The sequence below is a fragment of the Varroa destructor genome, unplaced genomic scaffold (genome assembly GCF_002443255.2).
Source record: "Varroa destructor unplaced genomic scaffold, Vdes_3.0 BEIS01000005.1, whole genome shotgun sequence".
In the NCBI taxonomy this organism is placed as follows: domain Eukaryota; kingdom Metazoa; phylum Arthropoda; class Arachnida; order Mesostigmata; family Varroidae; genus Varroa; species Varroa destructor.
In genome coordinates this window covers 6,255,439-6,280,999 of record NW_019211458.1, presented here as the reverse complement: position 1 = coordinate 6,280,999, position 25,561 = coordinate 6,255,439, and the positions used below count along the sequence as shown (strand labels likewise).

The window sequence follows — 25,561 nt, the reverse complement described above, 5'->3', positions numbered from 1 at the left end:
CAGGTAACGACGCGCTAGTGGTGACGGGTCTCACAACGATCTTCTGTCAACGACTATCATACTGTATCTACCAACGAGAAAGTCTGTACGCTTGTATAGGTTCATACTTGGCTGAACCCGAAGACCCGAGACAAAAACCTCTATTCGCCGCTGAATCACAGCGAATGCTTGAACAAATTTCCTGCAGTAATAGACAAATGTTTCAAATTGATATCATCCCGAACGAGCGCTAATAATCTACACCACAGTTAACAGCGTGCCGAATTTTAATGGACTACTAATTCTAATATACTGGACGCTAGCAGTGTACCTTGGAGAGGGGTAGTTTATTAAAAGCTAGTTGGTGTGAGTATTTCACCGTCGAGTCACTTGTATGTAGGCCCCACCCTCGATAGGTCCTAGAAACAATACTAAGACAGCAACGCCAAGGCTCATCGTGGGAAGGACAGTTGAGTCGGCTATGAAAATAGTGTTCTTTAGGTGGTGTAAATACTTCTATTATGTACAGCCCTACTACCTCTCGATACGAATGATATGGATCAAAGTTTCGATCGAAGATTGAAAGTCTTGATTATTATGGCAATTTGTATTCACTGCGTAGGCATCCTCACCGTCAACAGGCCTACATGTGGCATATTTTAAATGCGGGTTTTGCTGTAAGGCATGTCGTGATGTACGGATGTTCACGCATTGGCTAACTATAACTTAACTATATCGATATTTAATGCGTCAAATAGAGAAGCAATACATATATGATGCTTCACGTAAACGTCAGCTCGGTGATATGATTTCGCTCCTGCGTGTCCGGCATGCCTTTATCAGAGGACTATGTATAATATTATGCCGCCATATACTAAGTACCATTACTACCGTTATTCAATCAACACATTGTTCCGCTTCGCTAAGTAGATGTTGATACACGACCGTATGGGAAGCGAAGAGGCTATGGTTACTTCTTCAGTTTTCCTCACGTGTTTAAACGACTTGAATGAACAGTGCGTAGTTTGACAACACGTTTGTAAACGGACCCACGTTAATTACGGCTTTGCTACATCGCTAACAATAACTTCAGCATAATATATGTAGTCTTGCTATAGGATTAGTAATATTAACAGCCATTACCACCATTACGGTTTGATAGGAGAAAGCATTGATTATTAAGGGTTGTCGGTCGGTCGGTCGGTCGATCGATCGATCGATCGATCGATCGGTCGACCGGCGTCGTGGAATATCAACAGCTGCAGTAATACTGCTGAGTAATTTTATACTATTATCGTCTGCTGTTGCCGTTGACGGTGCTGGTGTGCTTCCTAGACTTACTTCAGCACAGACCATCGCAGTTCTCTCTCCAAACTATTCTGAGAGCCCTGGCCGTCTATCGCCCGTGTTAATTCGCTACATCCTTCCGTCGCCTCTGTAGTAATAATATTTACTATATTGCCAACGAGCAGTGCTTGTTAGTTGTCAGCTGTCGCTGGTCGGTTGGGCCGTCGTCCATCCGTTTGCTGCCAGTTCAAACAGCAACGACACCAATCTTTAAAGAAAACAAAAAAGAAGACGAGAAATAACGCTGGTGCGTGTTTATTTATTATTTGAAGGATACAATTAACTGCTTCCATCTTGCTCGTCGTGGTACTAGTTCTGCTTCTGTGGCTTTTTCTCCAAACGAAACAGAAGATCAGAATATAAGCAATGTGAAACATTAACGCATTTTCGCCTGTTCATTGTGGTCGCCACAGCCGTCGCCATTACTCATGATGATGGCGGCGGCGGCGGCGGCGGCGGCGGCGGCGGCGGCGGCGGCGGCTGCTAATGATCATCATGCTAAAATAGACGAAAGATGCTCGACCAAAACGGAAGAAACGAATAGCTGTATTGCTAGTTTTAGAAATGAATTTTGATTGTAATTGTAGCATTGATAATGCTGTTAGCGGCTAGAAATCTTTGCCCTTCTGTTTTGGGAATGAGTTATTAGAACGGCGCGCTTTTCTAGGATCACGATCGCACGACACGCAGCGCACCATACGGATAGTTAAATACATGGCAGTCTGATATTGGTGTCGTTTACGTGCAGCCAGCATGCGTGGACTTCATTGTTTCTCCGTGCCAGTGTTTGCACTAGCACTACCGGGTCGTGTGTTGCTTCACTAACCTATTGATTCCTGACCTATCCTTAATTTCCGATCCACATAGGTTTCTGTCGACGTTAATAAAAGAAAATGATTTTCCATTTTGTGCATCTATCTAGCTGTTGGACATTTCGGATAGTCTAGTTCCTCGAATACTTTCATGACTGAATTAGGCAAATCCAAACCACTGTGTGTAGCTAACGGATCTATATGCTCGGAGGTGGCTGTATTGGCGTAGTTCATCAGTCGAAGCTCTCTTTGTCGCCGCGATATTAGTAGCGTAAACGCCATTACTGACGTTGTTCACACAGTCTTAATTAGCCTTCTCCTCGTTTCTTTTAATTATTCCCTTCAGTTTGGTGCTGGCTGAAGCGAGCCCACGTAGAAGGACTGACTAGTTACCCCCGATCCATGTGCTGCTGTTGGTACACCGTCCATTCGATAGATGACACCAACAAGCACGTACGCGAGGCAATATATGTGTGTGTGTGCACATATACACAGTACATACGTAGAGCAAGATTCAAGCATTGTATTATTCTGAGTGTGTTTATGACTACTGCAACGTTGAGACGACATTACAACTGGGTTAGTGTCCTCCAACCACTGCCGGTTCCGCTGTCTACCTTCCTCGGAAGTTTCTGAAAAAGAAGATCTTTTTGATCACTTCTCTCTGAACTGTCATTTTTAACACTTCTAGTAGCCCTGTTGTCAACTGTTATTATACGATAGAAGAGCAACAACAACGTGGACTTTTATCCTTAAAACAGTAATGTTGGCCGCTTCCAGACATTTACTACAAATATATTACATACAAATATGTTTGAGCATACACGTCGCAGACTGTTGTTTAAAGCGCTTTAAAGAAAAATACTCATTCGTTAAAACAACCACAATGGTCCGCTGAAGTGGTTTGCGAAGAAAAGCCGATGTATGTTCAGGCTCTTTGTGGTACGCAAACTAAGAGCCACAAACAAATTGAGCCTTCGTCAAGTCAGCCCATGGTCGAAAAATCCTGTTTCCATTGATATTTCCTCAAAGATCCTTATAAATCTCTTAACGGATAATGTTTATATGGATCAGTTTTTGTAGTTCGTACCGTGATGTTGCAGTGCGCAGATGAATCATTGAGATTAACTTAAGTAATTTACTTTTCCAAGCACTACCAGCTAAAATGAACATATTTAGGGCTGTATTCAAATTTTAGTTATTATCTGTTGTTTCCTTTGTGCCTGAGTTGTAACGAAAATAAAAAAGCCATTTGTTGCACACAGTTTTAGCGAGTGTTGGGGGGGCATAACTGTTTCGTTTTCAGTACTGGCAAAAACGTGAATTTTAGACAACGAATTCGAATCTAATTCGTACGCTATCCGTTGTGCCCCCTAAAACGCCAGTCGGAGCAGCATTTGTCATAGGCCGGGATTATTTTGATTCGTATTTTATTAGTATTTGTACTATTTCACTACAGCGTACTTCTACCATCACTATTCCATATTGCCTCTTCTTTTTATGGTGACTTCGTTAGTGCTTGTACACTAATATGCACACGTGTATGCACAGGGTACGGCACCTAAATTTGAACGAAAAGTGGCGGGCGTTTGCCGTACGAGGCGTGAGTTTATCCGCCCTTCTCGCTACTAGAAAAAAAGCCACATCTTTCTAGAGCAAAACAATAAACGCGTCATGGTAGAGAACCATGGGTCATTTGCGCGAAAATAAAATAGGCTATTATCGTATGTCTTAGCGCTGGACGAATCCTCACGGAAATATTTTCAATTTTTTTTCTTTTCTTTTTTCCTAAAATCGACCGTTTACGTTATTTCTGGTTTTCACGCGAATTTGAAAAATCCAAAGATTTCCATGGCGCAAACCGCAAGTCTCTTCTTCGCTTTCAGGTTTAGATGGCTTAAAAATTTAATAAAAAGCCATTTTTAATACACTTGGATCCTTTGTGGAAAATCGAAATAGCTAATCAACGAGGCTCTTGAGACCTAGCCACAGGTCAACGCCAAGTGCACGCGTGCTCTTCAACGAACCTTTGATAGGGAGGTCCACTTGTGGGTGGCAAGGCTTACAACAGAAGTTAAACTAAAGAGCTTGAATTGTGAGCAAGTGCCCAATTGGTCAACAACGGTTTCAAAGTAATCCTAACATAGCCACAGAAAAAAAAAAGCTATTTACAAAAGGTTTTTAATAACATTACGTGACGTTGTTTTTTAGAATGAGCCTAACTTTTTGCGATAATGCATGGGCCTACATGTTATAACTTGTACAAAGTTATTTTTTACAGAAAAAGTTGGTGTTTGTGTTGCGTGGATTCCCGTGTTATTTAGATCTAGCGGTTTCTCTGACTTTCTATTTCCTCTAAATAAAAAAAAAACTTTGCAGACGAGAAAAATTCAGAAATTCAGCGGAAAACTGGAGTGGCCTGAGGTCTTGATCTATAATCCCAACGCCTTGGAATTAGATTTGGAAAAATCGGTGACACACGTGCATCGAATCCTCGCAGAAAACTACAAGACGTATTCGGGTGTCAACGCTTCTTCGATATTTCTTTTGGATTGTTGATCCGATAACGATGGATAGCACAAACAGTGCATACGTTTTCTAGCGTAGAGATCAAAGTTTAAATGTAAAAATTGCTTAGTTTTTGCGCGCTTCCAAAAACGACGTCAAAAATTGCTTAATTTACCTTGCTGGTACTGATATTTACACAGAGTTTTATAGATTGACGCCAGTTCCGCCGTAACTTCAGGGTTACAGCATTCGGAACAGGCAAGAGGAATACTTCCTATTGTGTTTATTTTTTTTAAGTAAATTCTTAAAGGCATTACGTTGGCTGATGAAGTTCTTAAAGGCTGATGAAGTATTTGTTTGGTACTGTGAGACTTTGGTCCGCTGAAGACTAGGCGCGTTTTGCTTCGGACCTTGATTTGGAGCTAATTTCAAGGCTCTGTGATGATTTAGTGATAATGTGTTTGCGCACTACGTTGAAAAATACAAGAGGTATTCCAAATTTGGATAGGGCGTTCCGCGACAGAAGCCAGCGTCTGAAGCGATACGTGACTGTGGTAGTACCGGATGTTAAACCCGAGACATTTATTAAAGTCTGAACCAGAATAACTGAGCAATTGAGGGTAAGTAGCCGATTTATTGAAAAAGGGGTGATTGGACAACGCAGTAGTTTATAGAAACGAAACGAGAGAAGCACCGTAGGCAGAGAACTGTTACTGGATCAACACAAGGATAACAACGATTTAACCGGAAAACGCGAATAGTGCAACAAGACGACAGAGAAGAACCGTCATAAACAGCTTTCGATTCGGCAGTCACAGGTTTAGGTACATACACGTGTGTGTAGTGGCGGGGGAGAGAGAGGGGCCTGTACATTTGTTGGTAGTATAAACTGTCGTCCCCGCTTTGTTTGCTTCAATCATCAAATAAAATAGATTGGTAACGTTGTACATCCGCATCTTTGCTCACCGACATACAACAGCCTCTATTGACGACGGCCTGGTCTCTCTCTTTTCCGGAGAGCTATCTTTTCCTTCGTTCGTTATTCGAACGGCGAGGACAGACCGCAACGGCGGAGATGGCGACGACTGTTTGCCATTGCTTTTTATAGATAGCGATGTGAGCGGCAGCGACGCCACGTAGCCAGATCGCGCTCAGATTCAATTCAGCTTAAGCCAATTTAGGCTTGTAGTGTCTCAGGTGCACTGAATCTAAGAGTAGTACTTCGATCTGATTCGCGCCATTCGCTCAAGGAGTCGGCACCAATTAACCACACGAATCTGTCATGCTGCGCAGCTAACCAACTGGTAAGTCTTCTGTTCAGCCTGGAGCCGCTTCACTGGCAGATTTACGTAGACGAGCTGCTCTGTAATAGCACGGGCTGGTTTGCTGGCTGACACCACGTTCTGCCGTACCCAGAAGTCAAGCGAGAAACGGGAACCGTCAACCCGACAAGCTGACTGTAGGCCGACAGGCCGGCCCCTGACGTCTGTCGGGGAACGGGAGAGAAGAGTAAGGGCAGTGACTGAGAGTGGGTTTTGCCTGTGCTTTTGGCGTTCATGCTGGTGTTGGCGGCGGTGGCGTGGCAGCCCCTATAGCGAAGCCAGAAAAGGCCATAATTGATTTTAATAGTCGTCTCGGCTCGTTATTTTCCGCAAGAGGAGGCTCGTTGACATTCCAGTCTTTTATTATCTTCAGTATTATTGTCGTCATCAGCACGATCATCATTATTCTTAAGAAAAGTTTCGTAATTAACAAGATGAGGCAAATTCACTTGAGGCGAGTTTCGGTGGCTGGAGACAGAGACGTCGACGAATTAACGAAGAAGCAGCAGCAGCAGCAGCAGCAGCAGCAGCAGCCAGACGAAAAAAACAATCTTCTACGCAGCGCTGCGTTGATGCTTATGTGCCATCAGCGCGTATATTTGCGTTTATCCGTTTGTGTGCCAACAATCGCAGTACGGACAACAATAGAACAAGCCGGGGCAAAGATCGTCAGCTTCATGCAGCTTCTAAACGAACGAAATCATATCGATACGTTTTTGTTTGTAAATCAATTATTGAGGATCCGATCTGTCACTGTGGAGTATCTCTCTTGTTATTTTTAAAGTACAATACGTCGTCTTACTGCGGAATCAGTCAAGCAGCTGACATTAATGGTAGTAATAGTTAGAGTCCCGCCACTGTCCTGATATACCGCTATCAAATTGGAATGCTCACTGGCTCAGTCAATGTACACACGCCGTCATACACAGAGCTTTATTTAGCAAACATTACTTCCATGCGAGTAGCGTATACTAGGGCCGTAATAATAATCGGGATAAATATACAGGCAATCATACTTACTCTAACACGTCCATTTGCATATTTAGCAGGGTCGTCACTGTGCTGGCCTATTACACTCGTACGAGTCGCTGCTTAGTAGATTTGCCCGAACAAAAATGACTGACGTTTTACCAACGAAACTTACCATTAACGCAGTCGTTGGTACCCTATATAGCGACAGGTAATATTTAATTGCGATGGTCGGCACAACAGTCCGTTTGAGCTTCAAGTGTCATTCACTTGTACATTGAGACATCAAACAGTTGCTGTCGACGGCAACAGTAGCGGTAGACATAGTCGTCACTGCCGCCGTCACGATGCACGTTCCCCTTACAGCACATTGTACTATGAATTCAGCGTACGGTGCATGTAGCAATGATGCTTTCTTTGATCCAATATGACTGCTGTACACATAGTGTTCATGCTGCTTGTTGCTTCTCCAGCCTGCTCACCGGCACCTACCCGGTGGCGTTCCCGTTCAGAACAGGTCGGCTGTTGGGGTACCGATGCCTCTTCAGATGCCCGTCTTATAAGTCTAGTTAGGTAATAGCAGCATATTATCTGTCGGTTTGTCTTTATATCAGCGTGTGTTTCTGCTTAGTACTAGTAGTAGTACTTTGCTTGGGTGACTGTGGGTCGTGCAGCAGCACCACCACCGCCGCTATATGCGCCTTTTCCTGTTCATGATTTTCGTCTTTCTGGTGTTCATCTAATTAGGCGTTCTCACGTAATCGTCTCATCGGGGGTCGGCTGCAGTAGTGGCGGTCGTAATAACTGTTTGTTGTTGATAATGATGACGGGGATAGCTTAGCAGTTGGAGTTCTTAACGAAAAAATGATTTTGCCCAAAGCGAGGAACTGAATAGCTTGATAGATAATGGCTAGGTACGTCTTTTGAACTTCTTAAACTTCGCTAGTTAGGGCACTAGTCAGCTCCGCTCGGTTACACTTGGCCAAATAATATTAGACGTCTCACTTCTCTTCAATTTGCAGGCAGTCCGGGACAACTGGATGAGAGGAAACCAAATCAGTTTAGCGGATTGTTTCCCAAAAGCGTGAAATTGTTGTATGGGGCTAAAGTAGAGTACGAACAGAATCCGAAGCCCGATTATGCTTTTAGCAGAAAAATCTGTACCACTTTACAATTAGTTAGACGCAGTCTAGTGAATTGTTAGGCCACCAGTACAACCGGACAAATCCCCATGAGTTTTGAATGTAGCTAGTGCACGAGAAGCACCTGTAAAACACACATGCGGCGTCAAATTTTAACCGATATAAAAACGTCAGAAACAAAAAAAGAAAAGAAGCCAACAGATCGACAATTGTCATAACGAAAAGCAATTCCTCGTGATCGGGTAACTGTTTACGCCATCGCTCGAGACCTGAAAACACAGTGGTGTCAACAGCGGCCCAGCTCCTTAGTTCTAGGCACAAATTGTAACCAGCCGCATGTTTGCGCTGGACGTATTTTAATACGTACTTCCATCCAATTCAACTAATTGCTCAGCTAGCGCAAATCAATCACTACGATGAAACTCACTACAGAGAGCCACTGTGTCAAATATTAACAGTTTCAAGTGTCTGTTGAACGCCTAATAAGTGATCAGCGCTGATTTGTTTTGGGACTGGTCGACCTGTTGGACGGTACCTTTCGTTGTTACCCTGCCGAAGAAATATGCCGCGATAAGGGGAAGTGGGTATAAATGGTCATGACAATCATCGCAGAAGAACGGAACGACGAGATTCAAACGGCCCGAACGCAAAAGGTGATCACCATATCGGTTGGATGCAGCTACTTAGCAAACATATCCTACTTTAAAAAGAAAAAAGATGGTGGAAAGTGCCAAATGAAGTTTATCACTGAACAAGACCTGAGGTACGGTCAAATGAAGCGTCTTATAGCAACCCCACGAAAAAGAACGATACTTTTCTGCGATTCTTAAAAAAGATGGATAAACTGCCAGCGGTCGGCTGCTTCCACCACGTGGTAATTTCGTGTAATTCGACTCTCACGTAATCGTAACATCGTATGAATCTGGGGTGGCAAGCGTCTACGACACTCCCATAAGCGCCTCATTTCGAACAGCGAAGCCACATAAAAGAACCCATGAAGCGAGTGACCGGACGCGCTATCGTACAGAAGGCTGCAGTGAAATACAGACAAATAGACAGACACAACGAGAAAGAAGGGAAAATAGCGCTTTTTTTGCCGCCGCGTGGCAAACAGGCAAGGCCGGCCTCGCTCCTACTTGACGAAATATTATTACATACGCGCATACATATATATATGTGTGTATATATATATATATATATATATATTTTTTTTTTTTGAGCGAAAATAACGGGTAAATCGAAGTAAGAATTACGTATAAGTCACACACGCACGCAGGGAGTCATTGCGTATCAAGTGCAATAATGTTAAATTATAATATCAATAATAATTATGCTTTCACATCTTTTCCTAGAGGCTTCTAGTGAATAGACAGAGGCTAATGTTCGTTTTGATTGCTGCCGTTACTGTTGGTACCGAACTCCCATCAGCAAATCCACGAAGTGATCGAGGTCCTCCCTTCGTTTTCAATGTGTTTGCTACCAATAAATGTGGCTGTGTTCGGCCTCACCTCCAACGGTATGTGCCGCTAAATCTCGTCCAGTAGTTCTAGTAGTCGTAGATATTTATTATATATATATATATATTCGTTCGTCCGTCCGTGCTCAAACAGGCCAAGAGAAATGAAGCTCCTTCGTTTGCGAAACCGAGTCGATAATTTCGGTAAATGCTCTTGTCGCGTCTTTTTTCTTTGTAAAAACGATTAACTCTAATTTAATAGCAAGCCAAATGCCCACTTCGATGGGAAGCAACTAACTCCGACTCCTAGAGTGGCGATTTACGATAATTTGCCATCGTCAAGCTCAAAAAGCGACACATATCGGTGGAAACAGCAGTAACTGCGACTGCAATCTATAACTCGGGACACAACCTCATCAGATGGACGCTTTTTACCAAAATTATCAAGCGACTGTTAAATGAGATCGTCGAACGATTGCACGAGACCAATAGGGGACTGGAGCACCCTCCTCAAAGAGTAGAGCCAGGAAAAGGAGGATCGATCGTACATGAACGAGAGACAAACGAGGCTCGTCCTTCGTTCGTATGCTATTCACTTGCGAGGGGTTCGAAGAACGGCTGAGAGATTTATGAAATAGACTATTGATCCCCTATTTGTGTTATCGGAGATAGCAGTGGTCAGTCGATGTTAACGATACGCTATCAATTCCAAGACGTCATAATTTAGATATATTCCGTGGTAAAAATTAGTTTTTAGATAATTATGTTTTGTGTTCGTATTTAGGCCAATAAATGATTAGATAGGAAAATAACACGAGACATTACTTTCATTTGTCGCATTTAGCCTTTTCAAACGTGTACTCAAGTTGGTCACTTCAGTAAACATATGTTTCCGATCGCGTATTATAGCTTCGAGCGACCTTTAACGCGACGAACTTTGAACATCTTGTACAACAACGATAGGGATGCGGGATGTGGGTGTACGATTCATTACTTTAACTTCATGTTCCTCTAGTAACAATGCATTCTCTGTCTGTGCCACACCTTGTCCACGACTACGCTAATAACAGCGACGGGTGCTATGTGATGTCACATCTAAACAATGGTTCTATTGTCGTAGTTAAATAACCGACATATTATCACAGTTCTTCATTGGGAAAGTGTAACTGCGTGGGGCCGAAAAAAAAACAGGAAAAGGCCACTCTGCTCAGGTCACGCCTGCTGCCTTCAGTGTTTTCAATACTCAGTGCCAAACACAACGTGGCGTCCATACGCACCGTTATACAACTAACGAGCGTCAAAGTATCACTATCGCAAATACTAATGCTCATTAGATCATTCACCAAACGTCTTCGTCAGTCTCGATTAGTCCCGAAAATAGAACAGCTTATTCTGAAAAACTGAGCAAACGTCAACGACCTTGAATTCCTTTGTGATGAATAAAAACAGAGCTGGCCAAAAAAGTAGAAGAAGAACATAAAAACACGAGGTATTCATACCACCTGATCAACTCGTCTACATACAGCACATGCATATGTCTGATGCTGCTGCATCTTAATACCGATACTACATATTTATCAGCGGTAATGTGGTGTTTACTGCTATGGCAGCAGCAGCAGCAGCAGCAGCAGCAACAGCAACAGCAGCAACAGCAGCAGCAGCAGCAGCAGCAACAGCAGCAGCAACAGCAACAGCAGCAACAGCAGCAGCAGCAGCAGCAGCAACAGCAGCAGCAGCAGCAACAGCAGCAGCAGGGTGGTAAAATATAATGACAATAGGAAATACGAGATGTATCGAACGTTTTTGTTTCACCATTACTTAATCGTTGCTATGTTATAAAGTGGCATTCGGTAGATGCACACACGCACATATATGCCCGAATGTCTGTGTGTGTTAGATTGTGTACGTACGCGGGGCCTGTACATTTGAGTAACAATATTCACGCTGTTGGAGTGATTTGTCATTCCACCAACGCGGAACAATTACGCTATACCTGGACATTGTCATCGGCAGTCATAATAGCTATCAACAGCAGTGTGATTGTCGCCTACAGTTGCTCGACTGTCGCTGTAGTCGAGTTTCGGTTCGATTTTACAGATCGACGCTTGATTCTAACGATGATCCTCGATGGACAGTTGAGCATAGTAGGGTACGCCAGCAGTCAATTACGGAAACCAGCTGGTAGAATGGCAAATTACAAAAACGGTAGCGCTATCTAAGTCCCGTAGATAGCCGGTAGCTATTGTCATATCTTTTTCCAGACACTGTACTAGAACACGTTTAAGGGGTAGACGTCTCTCTAGCTGAGCTAAGACTAGCATCAGTTGCGACCGGTATCAATATTACTAAACTGTTACATCTCATAATGTGCCTGTTATCTTATTATTCAGTTTTCGAAAATTTCATCTGGACAATCTACCTAAAGCCAATCGGCAAACGCCGATAAAGCGAGCGATACGCGCAGACCCGAGCGGTTAACTAGTAGCGGCTGTATCTACGTCGCAGAATTTCTACAGTATTACTGCTAAAGCTACGTTTCGAGTGACACTCACAGGGACAACGAGAAGAACCGGCAATTAAAAGCTGTGACAATTATTAATATTAGACGTCTAAATTAAATTAATCTCCCGTGTAGGAAAATCAGGCGCCGACACGTTGGTGATCATCGAAAAAAAAAAAAACTAACTATTATTCCCCTTGATTGCTAGCGCACTTATATAATATAATCTATCTAATAAATATAACATTATACCGTCATTAATTATGTAGTAGCAATTGCAATTATGCACATATATTTCTCTTGCTTGTTGGTCCTTTTCCAAGCCACGATAACACAACTGTATTACGTACATTCATACAGACAGAAGTTGCCACAACGTTCTGCTGTCTACTATATATTTTTCGATATACTGCCACCTACCGGCCCGACAGAAGCTTCGGTGAACGGAATAACTCCGTAAAAAGTGCAACGACGAAATATACTCGTCTCTGTGCCTTATTTCCTCCCTTTTATCCCTGTAATTAACGACATAAATTCATTGACATTGTAAGAAATAGATGGTTTTGCGGTAGCTCTAGCAGCATTGCTCCGCATGAAATCCGAAACAAAACGCATATATATTGCATTTCCTGTGATACTTTTGTTAATTCCATCTTTTTATCGAAGCGATGTCTGATATAGATTCCGGCCCCATGACCATGGTCATCAGCGGTGCTATTTGCATGAGAAGCGTCTGGCTGGTAGACGTTCCGTTTGCCTGCATTTTTTTTTTCTATTATCCTCAGTGGGAATTAATGAAGTGCTTATTAGCAGTGTATCCTCATAGTAGCTATTCATATTATTATTCTCGTACCTTATATAGAGTAGCTAGTCACTTGGTCAGTCGTCGCTGCTGACGGCGGGACCAGCATCAAGCTATTGATCAACACGTTTACGCCACACATTTGTTCAAATGCTTACACAGTTATCATTCTATAATTATGTCATAATACTAGATGTTATTAAATATACTAGTGTATAACAGTGCTGAAGCTGAAGTGAGATAATAATATAGTAACTAGATTTGTATAACAATAAGCCTGTATAGCGGCGGCGGCGGCGGCAACTATATTACCGCTCGGCATTTGCAACAACAAATGTATTTTGTACTTATTATTAATATTACATTGTAGCCGTGGGGCACAACACAGTTGTTGAATAGCCAATTAGCGCAGTAAAGCAAAGTGCGTTGATTTCCATTTTGTGATCAGTACTTTCTTGCATTTTCGTTAGATTCTCTGTCGGTTGCACGCGCCGGCGTCGGCCGCGTCAGCGTAAAAGTGAGTGAATTGTTTATGTGAGGGTGCGCGTTCGGTGACGATGATACGGTCAGTCGACCCTCTCACGTCTCCGAACTGACCACCGCTGGCGTAGCAGCGGGTATAACCTCACTTAAGATCGACACCGGCTAGTCCTCGTTGCAGTAGTGGGGTCAGTTGAGAGTTGTGAGCCATCGTTTGTAGCGGCGCTGGCCCTGATGACGCTGGTCGTATTTCTGCCATCCTAACTGCCTTAGCCGACCGTATGATGTTCCCCAACGGACGACCGGCCGTCCGCCACAAAGAACAAAGAGGGCGGTTCCCAATTAGCGTTCAGGTGTGGTACGCTTTGGTGTGGTCTAGCGTGGCGCTGCTGCTGATTACAACGCACACGTCCGACGAGTAAATGAACGAGCGCTTCGGTTACTGACGCAGGCCAATGGACGTCCGTCTAGTGGACTCTGCCAGCTCCGAGCACTGGTACAAACGATATGTACAGTGGTGGTAACAACGTGCCGCAGAAAGAAGACAGCCATAGTTTCGAAATTCGTTCATCCACAGCGGATTTTGCCAGGCTTCAGTTCCATTCCTGAATCTCCGCCATCATCTGCACGACGACCTCACATTTGAATAATAATCGGCGTAAGCTATTTCTGCTGCTGCCAGTGACGCTCTCACTTAGCTCGCTATGAGATGGCGATCGTAATAATAACAATAATGTCACTTTTAATGATATGTCACTTAAATCAAACTAACCAGAGCTAAATGAAGGGTCTGGCGGGCAGTCAAACAAGTACGATAGCGTACTTGTGGCTCCGTTCATTTGTTGGCCCGCCACAGAATTAGTGACAACATAGAATAATACATGTGCTATTAATTTAGTAACAGCTTCTACAAAACAGGCCAATGGTTGTGTAGCTATTGCTGACAGGGTTGATGGTGCTAATGATTTTGATGACTATGGTGCAACATCTATATCAAATGAAAGTTCGTTCGTCTTGTTATTGTCAATGGTCACTCGCTGCTCGAGTGCTAGCGCGAGGTCTTCGCCTTTGAAGCGTTCACTGAAGAAACCTTTGTTAGCGCAATTATAAACAGAATTAGGTTGATCAACCTGGCTGCTATCAGCGACCACAACAACAATGCGACGGCCAAAGCAACGACAGGAGACACAAAGGGGGCCTTTTTTTAGAAACTGTTTCTGTTGTCAATTCGAAAGCCTAATTGGCGCACAAAGCGGAAAATCTTACAGCTAAACGCGCGGTAATTCAGTGCGTAACCTTAAAGATGTTGCTTATTGTGTTTTCTTAACGTGACGATTGAATAGAGAAAAAGGGTGAGCTGAAGTAAACGGCAGCGTCATACAGAATGTGCGACCGTATGTACTTACACGTAAGCGACCTCGCGCGACCAGTTTTGCTGTTCGACGTTTAGCATACGTCTACTAATAGAAAAAGTCGAGCTTTGCTGATAGCGTTAGACAATTAGTTGATCTTCCAGATTGCCGTTAACGTGCTGAGTATAGCTATGCCCCTCGATAACTCCAGGACGCAGGTACGCATATCTATCTAACGTTATCTTCTTTCTCCAGATGCTACCCTTTGAACAGGAATCTCAGTGAGTTTCTAGTTCTTTTTCTCTGGTTCCTCAATAGGGTTGCCAACTGGTTCATCGTAGAGACTCGTGTCATTTGCGAGCAATTCTGCGAACTTATTGCCCACTTACTTGACTAGAGTCTGCATCTGATTGATGTGATGTGATGGCCGGCCGGTCGGAGGGTAACGGAACGACGAAGAGCTCAGGGCGCTAGAAGACAAACATCAATGACACGTTCGCCTGCAGTACACACAGAACGGCGACGATTGTTGCCGAAAGGAGATATGCAGTGCAATAAGTTGAACCTGCATATTTGGTCGTGGTCGATCAGATATACAGGTTCAAGGCTTGGGAGCGATAAATCTGATCATAAAAAAAAACAAAAAAAAAATTACCCCGCAGGTAGGTTGCGATCAAACAGAAAATACAAGACGTAGCAGTAGCTGATGGTAGTGAGCTGATGTGGTACGACTAGCAGTTTTATCCAGCGATGAACCTCAAATATCGCACCGATTTGAGGATTTGATTAGTCATTTGATAAGGGTGGTAGCGCTATGCCGGTGGTTCGCTTAACAGTCAACTGGAAAAATCGACCACTCACTCTTTTGCGGCTCTTGTGAGTCAGCAGAGCTGGTAACCGTAGTGTTTCGTTTGTTCTACTAACGCTGCTATTGCCTCTGTCATCATAACATAGCCAGCACTATCATTGCTAGACACCTATGTACCATATCAGTTTCATCTTTCTCCTTGTCGAACTTTGTTAGACACAAGAATAATGGTCCTACATTAATGTACAGCCAAATAGTTTTCCGTATCTTGCTTGATCGTAAGCAGTCGGTTTTAGGCGACGCCTGACGTCAAATATGAAAGTTCTACGAACGCTGCGTGGCTCCAAGATGCAGGGACCTTAACACTCTTGAAGGCTCGGGCTACCCTTTGCATATGAGATCAGTTACGATAGAGCACGTTCAAAACAGCTTCTTTCCATGCCAACTTTTTATTTAATAATATTAACACTACCGTATTGCCACAATTTTGCTATAACGTTAGGTTTAATGGCAAAATTGAATCCATCCGTAGGAAAATTTAAGACGGTAAGATTCCCATAGAAGCTCGTGAACTTCTGGTGCTAACATCGTGATTAATATTTGCGAACCGCTGACCACTACTTGTGTATATTATACAATGATGTAATGCCTGCAGTTAAGACTCAGAAGAATTTCATTACAGGGCGTGCATACACGTAACAAGTTCTATTCCATCAAAATGAGGTGCAATTAGTGAGTGACGCGCATCGCTAGACGAGCGCGATATCTTTTTCAGACCTTTTTTTTCTTCTTATCTTAAACTAGAGATCAGCGGAGTCTCGTCATGAGTTTCGTGCTGTGGATTTTAGTTGTCTGCCACGCTAGAACTGGATAGATGTTCTTGTAGCAGGTATAGCGGTAGATGACACAGCATGAGCCCCTCGCCGAGCGCGGACATGACAGATCGCATGTCTATTCGATTCTATGGTCCGCCCCGTAGTAGGCGCTGGGAGCCGACGACTGCACCAGATGCTGCCAGTGGACTCACAAATAGTTAAGCTCTACTCCACGGAGGATTTATTCTGCTGATTCCTCTGCCATTGATACCTTTTTTGCTGGCGGCTACGGCGTGTACTGGTTCTGCACGGGGCAGGGGTGTTAAAGAGCATGCACTTTTACGACGCATCTCTGATCGCCGCCAGCCAGTCTGTCGTACATCGTACGCTATATATTTATATACGTGTACTATATCTGGATCCTAGGTGGCTGATCTGGTGCTTCCCGTATTTGCGACTGGTAGCAACCGTACAAGTAACTACACAGGGCTCTGTTGGTAAGTAGGGAATGCCAATTAACCTGTGAGCTGACTACCCTAATTAACAGACAGACATTTTCAAAAAATTACAGCAAGCAGAACTCGAACCTAAATCTAGTTATTTGTCTTAAAAAAAAAAAAAAAAAAAGAATAAATAATTTCAACGCATCTGATCAGTAGCCTATTATGGTAGGCAGTCAAGGGAAGATACAACCACATGACAGTGGTTGACAAACCTTGTAAAAGCATCGTGGCATAGCAGTCCAAATTGCCCCTCAACGCCACGCATAATCATCTATATACATAAAGGATGATATAATTACAGCAAATGGTAGGTAGGCAGCAACGGGATAGACCGTGTGCGTACTGAATAGTGATGAGCGGCATTAGAAGACTTAGCAGCTACAGAAGAAACAAATTAATTAAAGCAGTAAAGAAGCTTATTCAGTTAATGGTGTTACCACAACCTCATGCGTGTCTGTACGTGGAAGAAATGGACGTATTTCGACAGGCGATAACAATAACAAGTACAGCTTCAGCTGTTTCTATTCTATTCTGTGTGTACACTGTAGAGCAAACGTCTAGCGGCTTGTCATAAGATCGCAGATATTCCGGATAATGCCCAACAGTTCATCGGATGGAGGAAATAAAAAGGACGGTTCCAGCCGAAGGTAGATCTGGGAGGAAATAGCATTGTTCTTTGAAAGCATGGAACGCATGCGCACACACGTATAGGCAAATGGAGATGTATAGATCGAAAAACGAAGCCTGAATAATAGGTCCAAACGCAAAGAACTACGTTCACTTTGTTGGGTCTCGAAGAAGAAACGCCAGAACCTGTATAATATCTCTCTCTCTTTCTCTTCTCGCCACAGAGCGACCCTCCCTCAGCAACAGCAGCAGTAGCGCCATCAATTCTAGAGTGATGGAGTACCGATGGTAGCTCGTGTTCTAATCCACAACGTCGGTCTAGCCGGCTTGGCTTACGTAGTATGCCATACAGATGACAATTGTTTGCTGTTTCTACTTCACCGTCATCATAATCAACGCCATTTTGCTTCACTGTAGAGTGAGAGACTTGTATCTTTTGCATTTTTCATATTGCAAAACGCTGTGGACCGATGAATGCTGACCCTGCAACTTAAGACTACGACGACTATGGTCACGGCAGCTGGCAGTAGCGTCGCTATTGCTACTAGTAAATGTTTCGAGTTTTATGTCTGCTACAATGCGTTTAAGTTTTGCTAGCGACTGCTTCGACTACAATTACTTCTAGTATTACTATGAGCACTGATGTTGCTGTCGGCCTTTGCCTTTTTGCCTCCTTTTATGGCCTTTTGCAAACTGCTGTCCCAGCATTTACCGTTTACCAACGAGAGTCAACGAGTGAACGAAAGCAGGCCAGAGGCGGCTGAAAGAGCAGTCCGCCATTACCATCGTCGTCAGCCCCCTTCCATCCCTCCCGTGCCCCGTTGTTTGAAGTTACCGACAACGCGCTCAGTCAGTCGAGGACGCTCTGGCTGAATATCCGGTGACCAGGCACCGATATGAGGCGTTGGGCCTCAGATTCGCACTACTCGTAGCTGTCGGTTTTTGACTCCCTTCTGACTAAGTTTCGACAATGAATCTGCGGAGAACATCGTTGGCGGCGATTGGATGTTGCATTGAAGCGTACATACGCCAACCATCTATAGAAATCATCCTAGTAGTAGATTATTAAGAGATGCGAAGAGGAAGACGAAGAAATCAGCGAGGAAGAATCATGTCTGTTTCTGTGCTATGCTTACCGTTCGACTGCGTGCTGTTTCTCTCTCGGAAATCGTCTCGCCTAACAATATATGTATACATAGACATCCCTTTACGGCACTCTGCCCAGCCCGTCCGTATTCATCCGCCGTTAGGTCAGTTACTAGCAAAGCAGAGCGTAGTAGCACCGCCAGCGGCAGCGGCAGGAGTAGCGGCTACGCTCGCGTACTAATTCGTGTAGCGGAAAAACCAGTAAAGTGGAGGGTGTGTGCATGATTCTTAACTAGACAAAATGGATAAATGATCCCTCTCTTTTACTATGAAGTGGCAAAGTGTTATTACTACTACTCGACGGTCAACAGCCGCAGTAGCAAAAGCGGTAGTGGCCGTACGAGTAATAGTGGCTGCATGTGTGACAGAGATTTACGTCGAAGTTTCGCATTTGCCTAAGATGTTTCCTTGACCGTTTCAGTTATTAGCGGTACTCAGACCGGCAACAGGGCAATCGTTGCCGTTGTGGACGACGACTAAATGTCCTGTCAATTTATGGACCACATGGGTTTTTTGTTTCGTCATGTACAGCAGCAGGGCAAACGTTCATCAGCACAAGCAACAACAACAACAACATAAGTATTGATGGCACATCCTACCTTATAAATATAACGTATACTTTGCGATCTAAAAGAAGGTACCTACTATTTATTACACTATTCACTGATCATTCCCTAAATGTGCGCGAGTGGTGTGTCCGTATGTATGGACGCGCACCGTCTCGCATGTGATCGATCTGGCTCGCCGATGAGGAGCAGAAGATAGAGCGATACCGAAAAAAGCGACCCATTTTGCTGTCTACCACGCTCAGAAGATGATCATTTACTGTGGCAGCATCAGCATTAACAACCACCATCTAATAAGTACTAGCAGTATATTGGTACTTTGAACTGTTGACGACCGCGGCGATGGTCTGTATCCATTATATATTGAAATAGATGTAGGTGTAGATGGTACAGGCACTATTGCGTACTAAAACGAACATAGATATAATCATCTGATAAGTGTATTTTTGTGCCATGCGAGATTAACTTATGGAGCTAATAGTAACGGTAGTAGTGGTTGTCGACTAAACAGGCGTCCGTTGCATCGTCTGTCTATCGATATCGTCTGTGTGTGTATATGATACACATCCCAAGTATCTCTTTAGCAATCCCTCACTGCAACAGCCGCCATTGTTGATGAAAACGATGTTTATGAAGTGAGGTCGGCAACCTGCTGGATTCTCTCGAATCGATTAGTGGATCTGTCAATCTAGTCGGCGCCAGCTGCATTAAAGGCTTCCTACCTAGGCACGTACCTCAACAACTCTTCACGTTGTTCCACTTGTCTAGTTGATCATCACAACAACGGTCACCTCCTCGGAGCAGTGCAGCCCGGACGATGATGCCCCGCCCTCTTTTCCCTTGAGGATATCTACGACAACTAGCTAAACCTCGCGATTCAACCGTACGCATAGACGGCGATGGCACATTGATTACGAATACTATTATCATTAAAGTCCTGTATAATGTCCAGTGATGACATATTCATCAGGTTCGAAGTTATCGAACGATTTTGTTGATTTAGAGGGCCGGCCATGGAAGCGTCGGTTAGTTCAGATGTTTACACGTTTGGGATGCGAACTATTAATTGTTTTCGCCCTAACTTGTGCGTCTGTGTGCGTGTGATAATGATAATCAAATGACAAAGCGGCAGCAACAACTATGTTGAGCAGGTTTTGTTGTTGTTGTTTGGAGGAAGTGACTGCGTGGGATACTTCGTTGCCCTTCAATGATTTTTTTCTAGAAGCGCGCTAAGGACGAACGCTTCAGGCGCCTAGTGCTTCGGATGTCCATCCCCGGACCGATGGATCGCCTATACTTGTCCTCTAGTAGATAATGATCTGATAATAATTACCCCAGAAGCCACATTCATTAGCTACTAAGTACTAGTCGACAACGTGGAATGCGCCACAATTAAGCGGCTGTTGATTTGTGCCTGCGTCAAATGTTATATATGTACACATGAGTAGATGCAATATACATTAGTTTGGTGTCGTTTTTTAAGAGAATCATCACTGCCCGTGGCTGTGTTTGCTGCGGGCGGCCTGACGTGAACAGATTTCTTTGGACGTATCTTTCTTCAAAGCCCTATGTCACGAATAGCCCCAGTAGAACAAACTGCCCATATCGTCGGTTAGCAGACGTTGGCTGTTTGCTACAATGTAATGTTGATCTGACAATTATAGACCAAGCAGAATCGGACACCTAATAAAGTATATACAATCGTCAATCAGTAGTGATAATAATTTCCTAGCTAATAAAGCTTTCGACCAATCAAGGTACTAGCGAGTAAATCACAGCTTGGCTTGTCCTCCGTGCCTTTCGATTGGCTCCGAGTGTTTCCTTTTAGACGTCATCTTTAGGGCGTAAGCCTAGATGTGCATGAAATATTGCGGGTCTACGATTCCTTACGCCGTCGCAGCGCGAAGAGTTCTGATGCATTGTTGCGCTATGTGACCGTTGTCGCTGCTGGGCCCGTATCATCACTACATCTACTACAGTACCACCAACATTGGCATCAGCAAACACGCGTCACTTTAATTTGCCCGTATGACAACAGTTAAATTTAATAATAAGGCAATATAAGACCACCATGTCCTAAGTAGAATTATTTTCACAACCCAAACCCATGTATTTATTTTGCGTAACAGTAAGGACATATATTATGAACAAGTAAATCAGCTAAACCTATACTATAGTACGATTTCGAAACATACCTAGTAAAAGCTAGTACGTTGTTTATACGCGTACTGACACGTGTGTGTGTATATATGTGTTGCAAGTAAATAACGATCCCAATCGGCACGTGAAGCTGAATCTGTTTCGAAACGGGCAGCGAAAAGGCCGGCTCTTTTATACGTACGGGCTAGCTACTATGTGATGATTTACAGCACGAATCATGTAGTTTTTTTTTTGCGCATTTTTAATTACGAAACGGCTTCTCAACATTTTCAGAGCGTCCAAATAAACTTTTTTTTAATAACGGGTACGGTTTTTATGAAGGTAGCGTGTATGATGGCTCCTTCACTAAACACCATATCGATAATATTGACACTAATTGGAAAATTCGTTCTGCCGTAATGGAGACATACTATGGATCGAGGACAAGTAGGCGGCCGTTTCTGCGGCTGAGTCCTGTGTGTGCGGCAAATATCTTCTCGTTTCTGTATAGCCGAAGACAGCTTTATGCTCTGTATGTTGTCCTGGTAGCAAAAATGTAACTTGTACCTGAAACATTCGTGAACAATCTGAGCCATTATATTTATCATCGGCGCACACCGAAATACCACGAACGTCAAAGATGTACTTTTTTCCTGTTCATTATGGGATATATACATAGTCAGTTGGTTGATTATCTGTACATACGATGTAGTGAACGTGTAAATATTGGCACGATGTTATTTTATCATTTTTTCGGCCAATTGACGTTTATGAGCATCGAGATAACAACAATGATATCGTTTACTGATCGACAGTGTTAGTAGTAAGAGTTCAACGACGAAAGTAATGCAGAGGGAGGACGGATAGGGTCTAAGGTAACGACAATTACCGTCGTTACTAACTGTGCTATTGCTGACGATTGCTGTTCTGAAGGAGTGCCTCCTGATTTTCTTGCTTCGTATTAAGCTAGGGGTCGAGTCGCTTCCTTACTCATAACATGGTCAATTATTTGATGACGATCAAATAGGGAAAAATAATTAACGCTTGAGACTACGATAATTAATTTTTTTACTCAGTTAATTTTTTGCGACACGGCGGAATTTCGCTACTGCTTTAGTATCGCTACAGATTTTATAACACTATTGTGTATTGTGTGTAAGCAACTATTCGCGGCTGGTAGTCGCCTGGGAATAGATAATTACGCTGCTGCTGCTGCTGCTGATGGTGGCGACAACGACGTCGACGACAAGTTAAACTGTGACCGACCAGACACATAAGCGGAGTGAAAACGGAGCTATTTCGCCCTGGGTCTTCTTCCTGTTCCTTTTGGTTCTGCAGCTGCTGCTGTTTTTGAAGTTCTTGGCTTTCGCTGTTGCTCACCCTGTCACCACTGTCACTCGCTGACTGCTCATTTACTAGCGCTGCTGACGTCACCACCAAAAGCTAAATAGGTGCTTTCGACTAACCGGCTAATTGCACTTTGCCAGAGCGCTAAAGACCTTCTATATTCGTCTACTAATTGCATCTGTGCCACCCGTCTGCTTCTCTCCACTGCTTCTTCCTTCTCGTCCTCTTAGCGGCGGCACCCTCAGCCGCTGTCTCCTATCGTTCGTGCATTTCCCTCACCCCCTGTTTCCCCCAACCCACGCTGCCGTTCACCCGTTCTTCTCCTCCTCCCTATTCTGCTTGCGCTTTCTGTGTGTTTCGCTCTTTCCTATCGTTCTCTCTCACATGCTGTGGGGCTTCTTTAGAATTTTGGATCATTAAATTTAGCGCCGACATCAACAATCAACGCCATTACGTCGATCGTTCCTATCAGCATCTACTAAACAGCTTTTTAAATGGCTAAGTACTAGTAGTAGTAGTAGTAGTAGTCGTAACCGGTCGCTGCTAAGCGCCATCACCACGACGACGGCACCATCGTTTCCTTCTTCTCCGCCGTCGCCACTGCCGCAACCGTTCGTCGTTGCCACGTCATGCTATTGGCTCTATGTAACAGGCCATTAACGGCAACATGAGCAGAAGTTGTGGAGTCACCCTGAGTAGTGGAGGGCCGTCGACGACGTCAATATCGTCATTTTTATCATTATCATCCGCAACATCGCTGATGCCGCCGCCGCCGCCGCCGCCGCCACCGCCACCGCCGCCGCTGCTGCTGCTGCTGCCGCTGTTATAGACGCCATTTACAACAGCAGCAGCAGCAGCAGCAGCAGAAGAATCAACATCGTGAAACTCAAAGGCTACATCAATAACAGCAAAAAGCAGAAAAAGTGAGGACCATCACCAGCACGAGCAGTTAATTAGTGTTTGTCCGCACCTCTAGAGGGCGCTCACCGCTTGCGTCGTCGTCTAGTCGATCGAGCCACGTAACCGCCCCCCGGGGTGACGGGAGGCACTCGAGATATGTGTGTTATTGCTTGTTTTTTTTTCTGATTTTTTTGTTAGCCAGTTCCCCGTATTGGCGAGTCGTCCTGTTGTGACGGTTGTTGATGACGATGATGTCGTCTTGGTTGATGATGTTCCGTCTACTGTTTGCTGCCCGCAAATTTGTTTTCATGCTGTTTTTCATCAAATACACACCAGCGACAGCACGCATCCATGGAGCTATAATAGAAGCATAGGATAACTGCTGCCGTAGACTGTTATTTTTAAAGCAGAAGCAGTTGTAGCTTATTATCGAAAGAAACAAAGAGAAGCAGAATGTTTAGAGATCCGTAGAAGTCGACCATAGATAATACAGATTCTGCGCCATTTCTATGCCATGTGTCGACGCGACACACGGTTCTTCAAGCCGTGGTATACCAAATGTAAGGACAAAAATACTATCCGACTGATTACTTCAGGGGGAAGAGAAATAGCACGGCGATCACGCAACTCAAAAATTATTGTTAGCGCTCTTTATTTCTTGTTTTACTTGATTTCCGTTCTCGGCTCCTGTTCCGTTGTTGATAGAAGTGGCGTTAATTCTACGCAACAATCGGAACGTCGTTATACGCAGACGCGGCTGGTGTATGTGCTGATGATAGGAGTAGAAACTGTGTACGCAATGTTACTCTGTTCTATTCTGTCGCGGTGCTTTGGCAGAGTGGCAATGTGGGCAACGCAAAGCTATTGTGGGTTGAGCATAGCTTTGCCTATATCATCGATTGATCGAATGGAAGTGAAACGTGCGCTACCATCTCGTCGTCCTATTTTACCCGTGGATGACCCAGCAGCGGTTGACGTTCCGGCTCGAGTTATGCTCATTACTCGGTATTTTAGTTGTTGTCAATACTACTACTATTTGTATTTCATGCGTTACTTTTGCCGACCGCCTGCCTATGGTCGAAGACGGTCGTAGATAGTTTCGGTGATTTTCCCTGGCACATGGTCATTCCTTTCGCTGATCAGCATCAGAACTCCTGAAAGCATTGCTTTAACTAGCGCGATCATACCACTCTGATATTATAGCTAACAACAAATCGAACAAGCGTCTAGGGTTGTCCTCGTCTACACAATCTGCTTAAGGACGCTTCACCTCATCGTAACGACTATCTTAGTCGAACGTGTAAAATTGAAAATCCTTAAATGCGTATTTATATGAGAATACGTAAAACGAATAAATCTAAATTATGGCACATACGAAGGAAGCAAATCAATGTTAGGTGAAGTAATAAACTTCATTTATTACTAACAGCATTATATCCAGCTGCCATATCCGAATGAATGTGTTTCTCTAAGAAGCCCATTTGAAACTATAATATAAACAAAAAATATTCTCATTTTGTCCGGTCTCTTGTAGAAATTTTTTGTGGTCTTATATTTGCATGTCTCTGTACTTTTTACTTGTCCGTCAAAATTTAGTGCTTTTAGTGTCCTGGCCCGCTTCAGCCGCTCTCATTCCACGTAATTATTATTAGCATTACAATTATGACCGCGGTTAGGGCCAGTGGCAGTAACAGGGTGACGAGATGAATTGGCTAGAGCATTTGTTTCAACTTGTTCGTTTATCTCTGATCTGCTTAAATTGGTGTCTAAAAAGATATCGGTGATAATATGATACATATGTGCAGCGCCGGTTATAGTTTTCAAAGGCTCCATATAGCTGAGCGGGTTTTTCAAAAGCTGTATGAAAATCTGCAACAACAGCAGTGGCAGAGGCGGAGTGTGGAAACAGATTGTACTTTTTTACATCACCTTCCAGTTCTGCTTCAAATACCATCTACAATTCTGTTACGTGCTATTACTAGGACGCACCACTTGTTAATGCTGCTAAGTAATTTCAGCGCTGATACAAGACATTACCGCC

General features: G+C 43.8%; 2 protein-coding genes and 1 long non-coding RNA gene across 4 annotated transcripts in view; 2 read left to right on the top strand and 1 right to left on the bottom strand.

The window, feature by feature from the left end:
• The window catches only part of LOC111251036 (uncharacterized), an 85,615-nt gene that overhangs the window by 1,776 nt on the left and 58,278 nt on the right, over window positions 1-25,561 (top strand). The gene's annotated exons all lie outside the window — the stretch shown is intronic.
• LOC147755216 (uncharacterized) lies at window positions 1,557-10,949 on the bottom strand. The gene is made up of 2 exons (XR_015327862.1): window positions 10,813-10,949; window positions 1,557-2,770 (listed from the first exon to the last, which is right to left on the bottom strand). It is a non-coding gene; the product is annotated as an uncharacterized LOC147755216 (long non-coding RNA).
• LOC147755215 (uncharacterized) lies at window positions 11,025-19,129 on the top strand. 2 transcript variants are annotated; one of them, XM_086989391.1, is made up of 2 exons: window positions 11,025-18,672; window positions 18,990-19,129. In XM_086989391.1, the coding sequence occupies exon 1, from the start codon at window positions 11,077-11,079 to the stop codon at window positions 11,302-11,304; it is 228 nt and encodes a 75-aa protein (XP_086845517.1). In that variant the 5' UTR covers window positions 11,025-11,076; the 3' UTR covers window positions 11,305-18,672; window positions 18,990-19,129. The 2 variants fall into 2 exon arrangements, 1 of the variants encoding a protein (XP_086845517.1); XR_015327858.1 differs by lacking the exon at window positions 11,025-18,672 and adding an exon at window positions 18,679-18,781 and having other exon boundaries at window positions 18,990-19,127.

Coding starts and splice junctions, on each gene's coding strand:
- LOC147755215 (XM_086989391.1), top strand. CDS start 11,077: ATGCTGCTGCATCTTAATACCGATACTACATATTTATCAGCGGTAATG.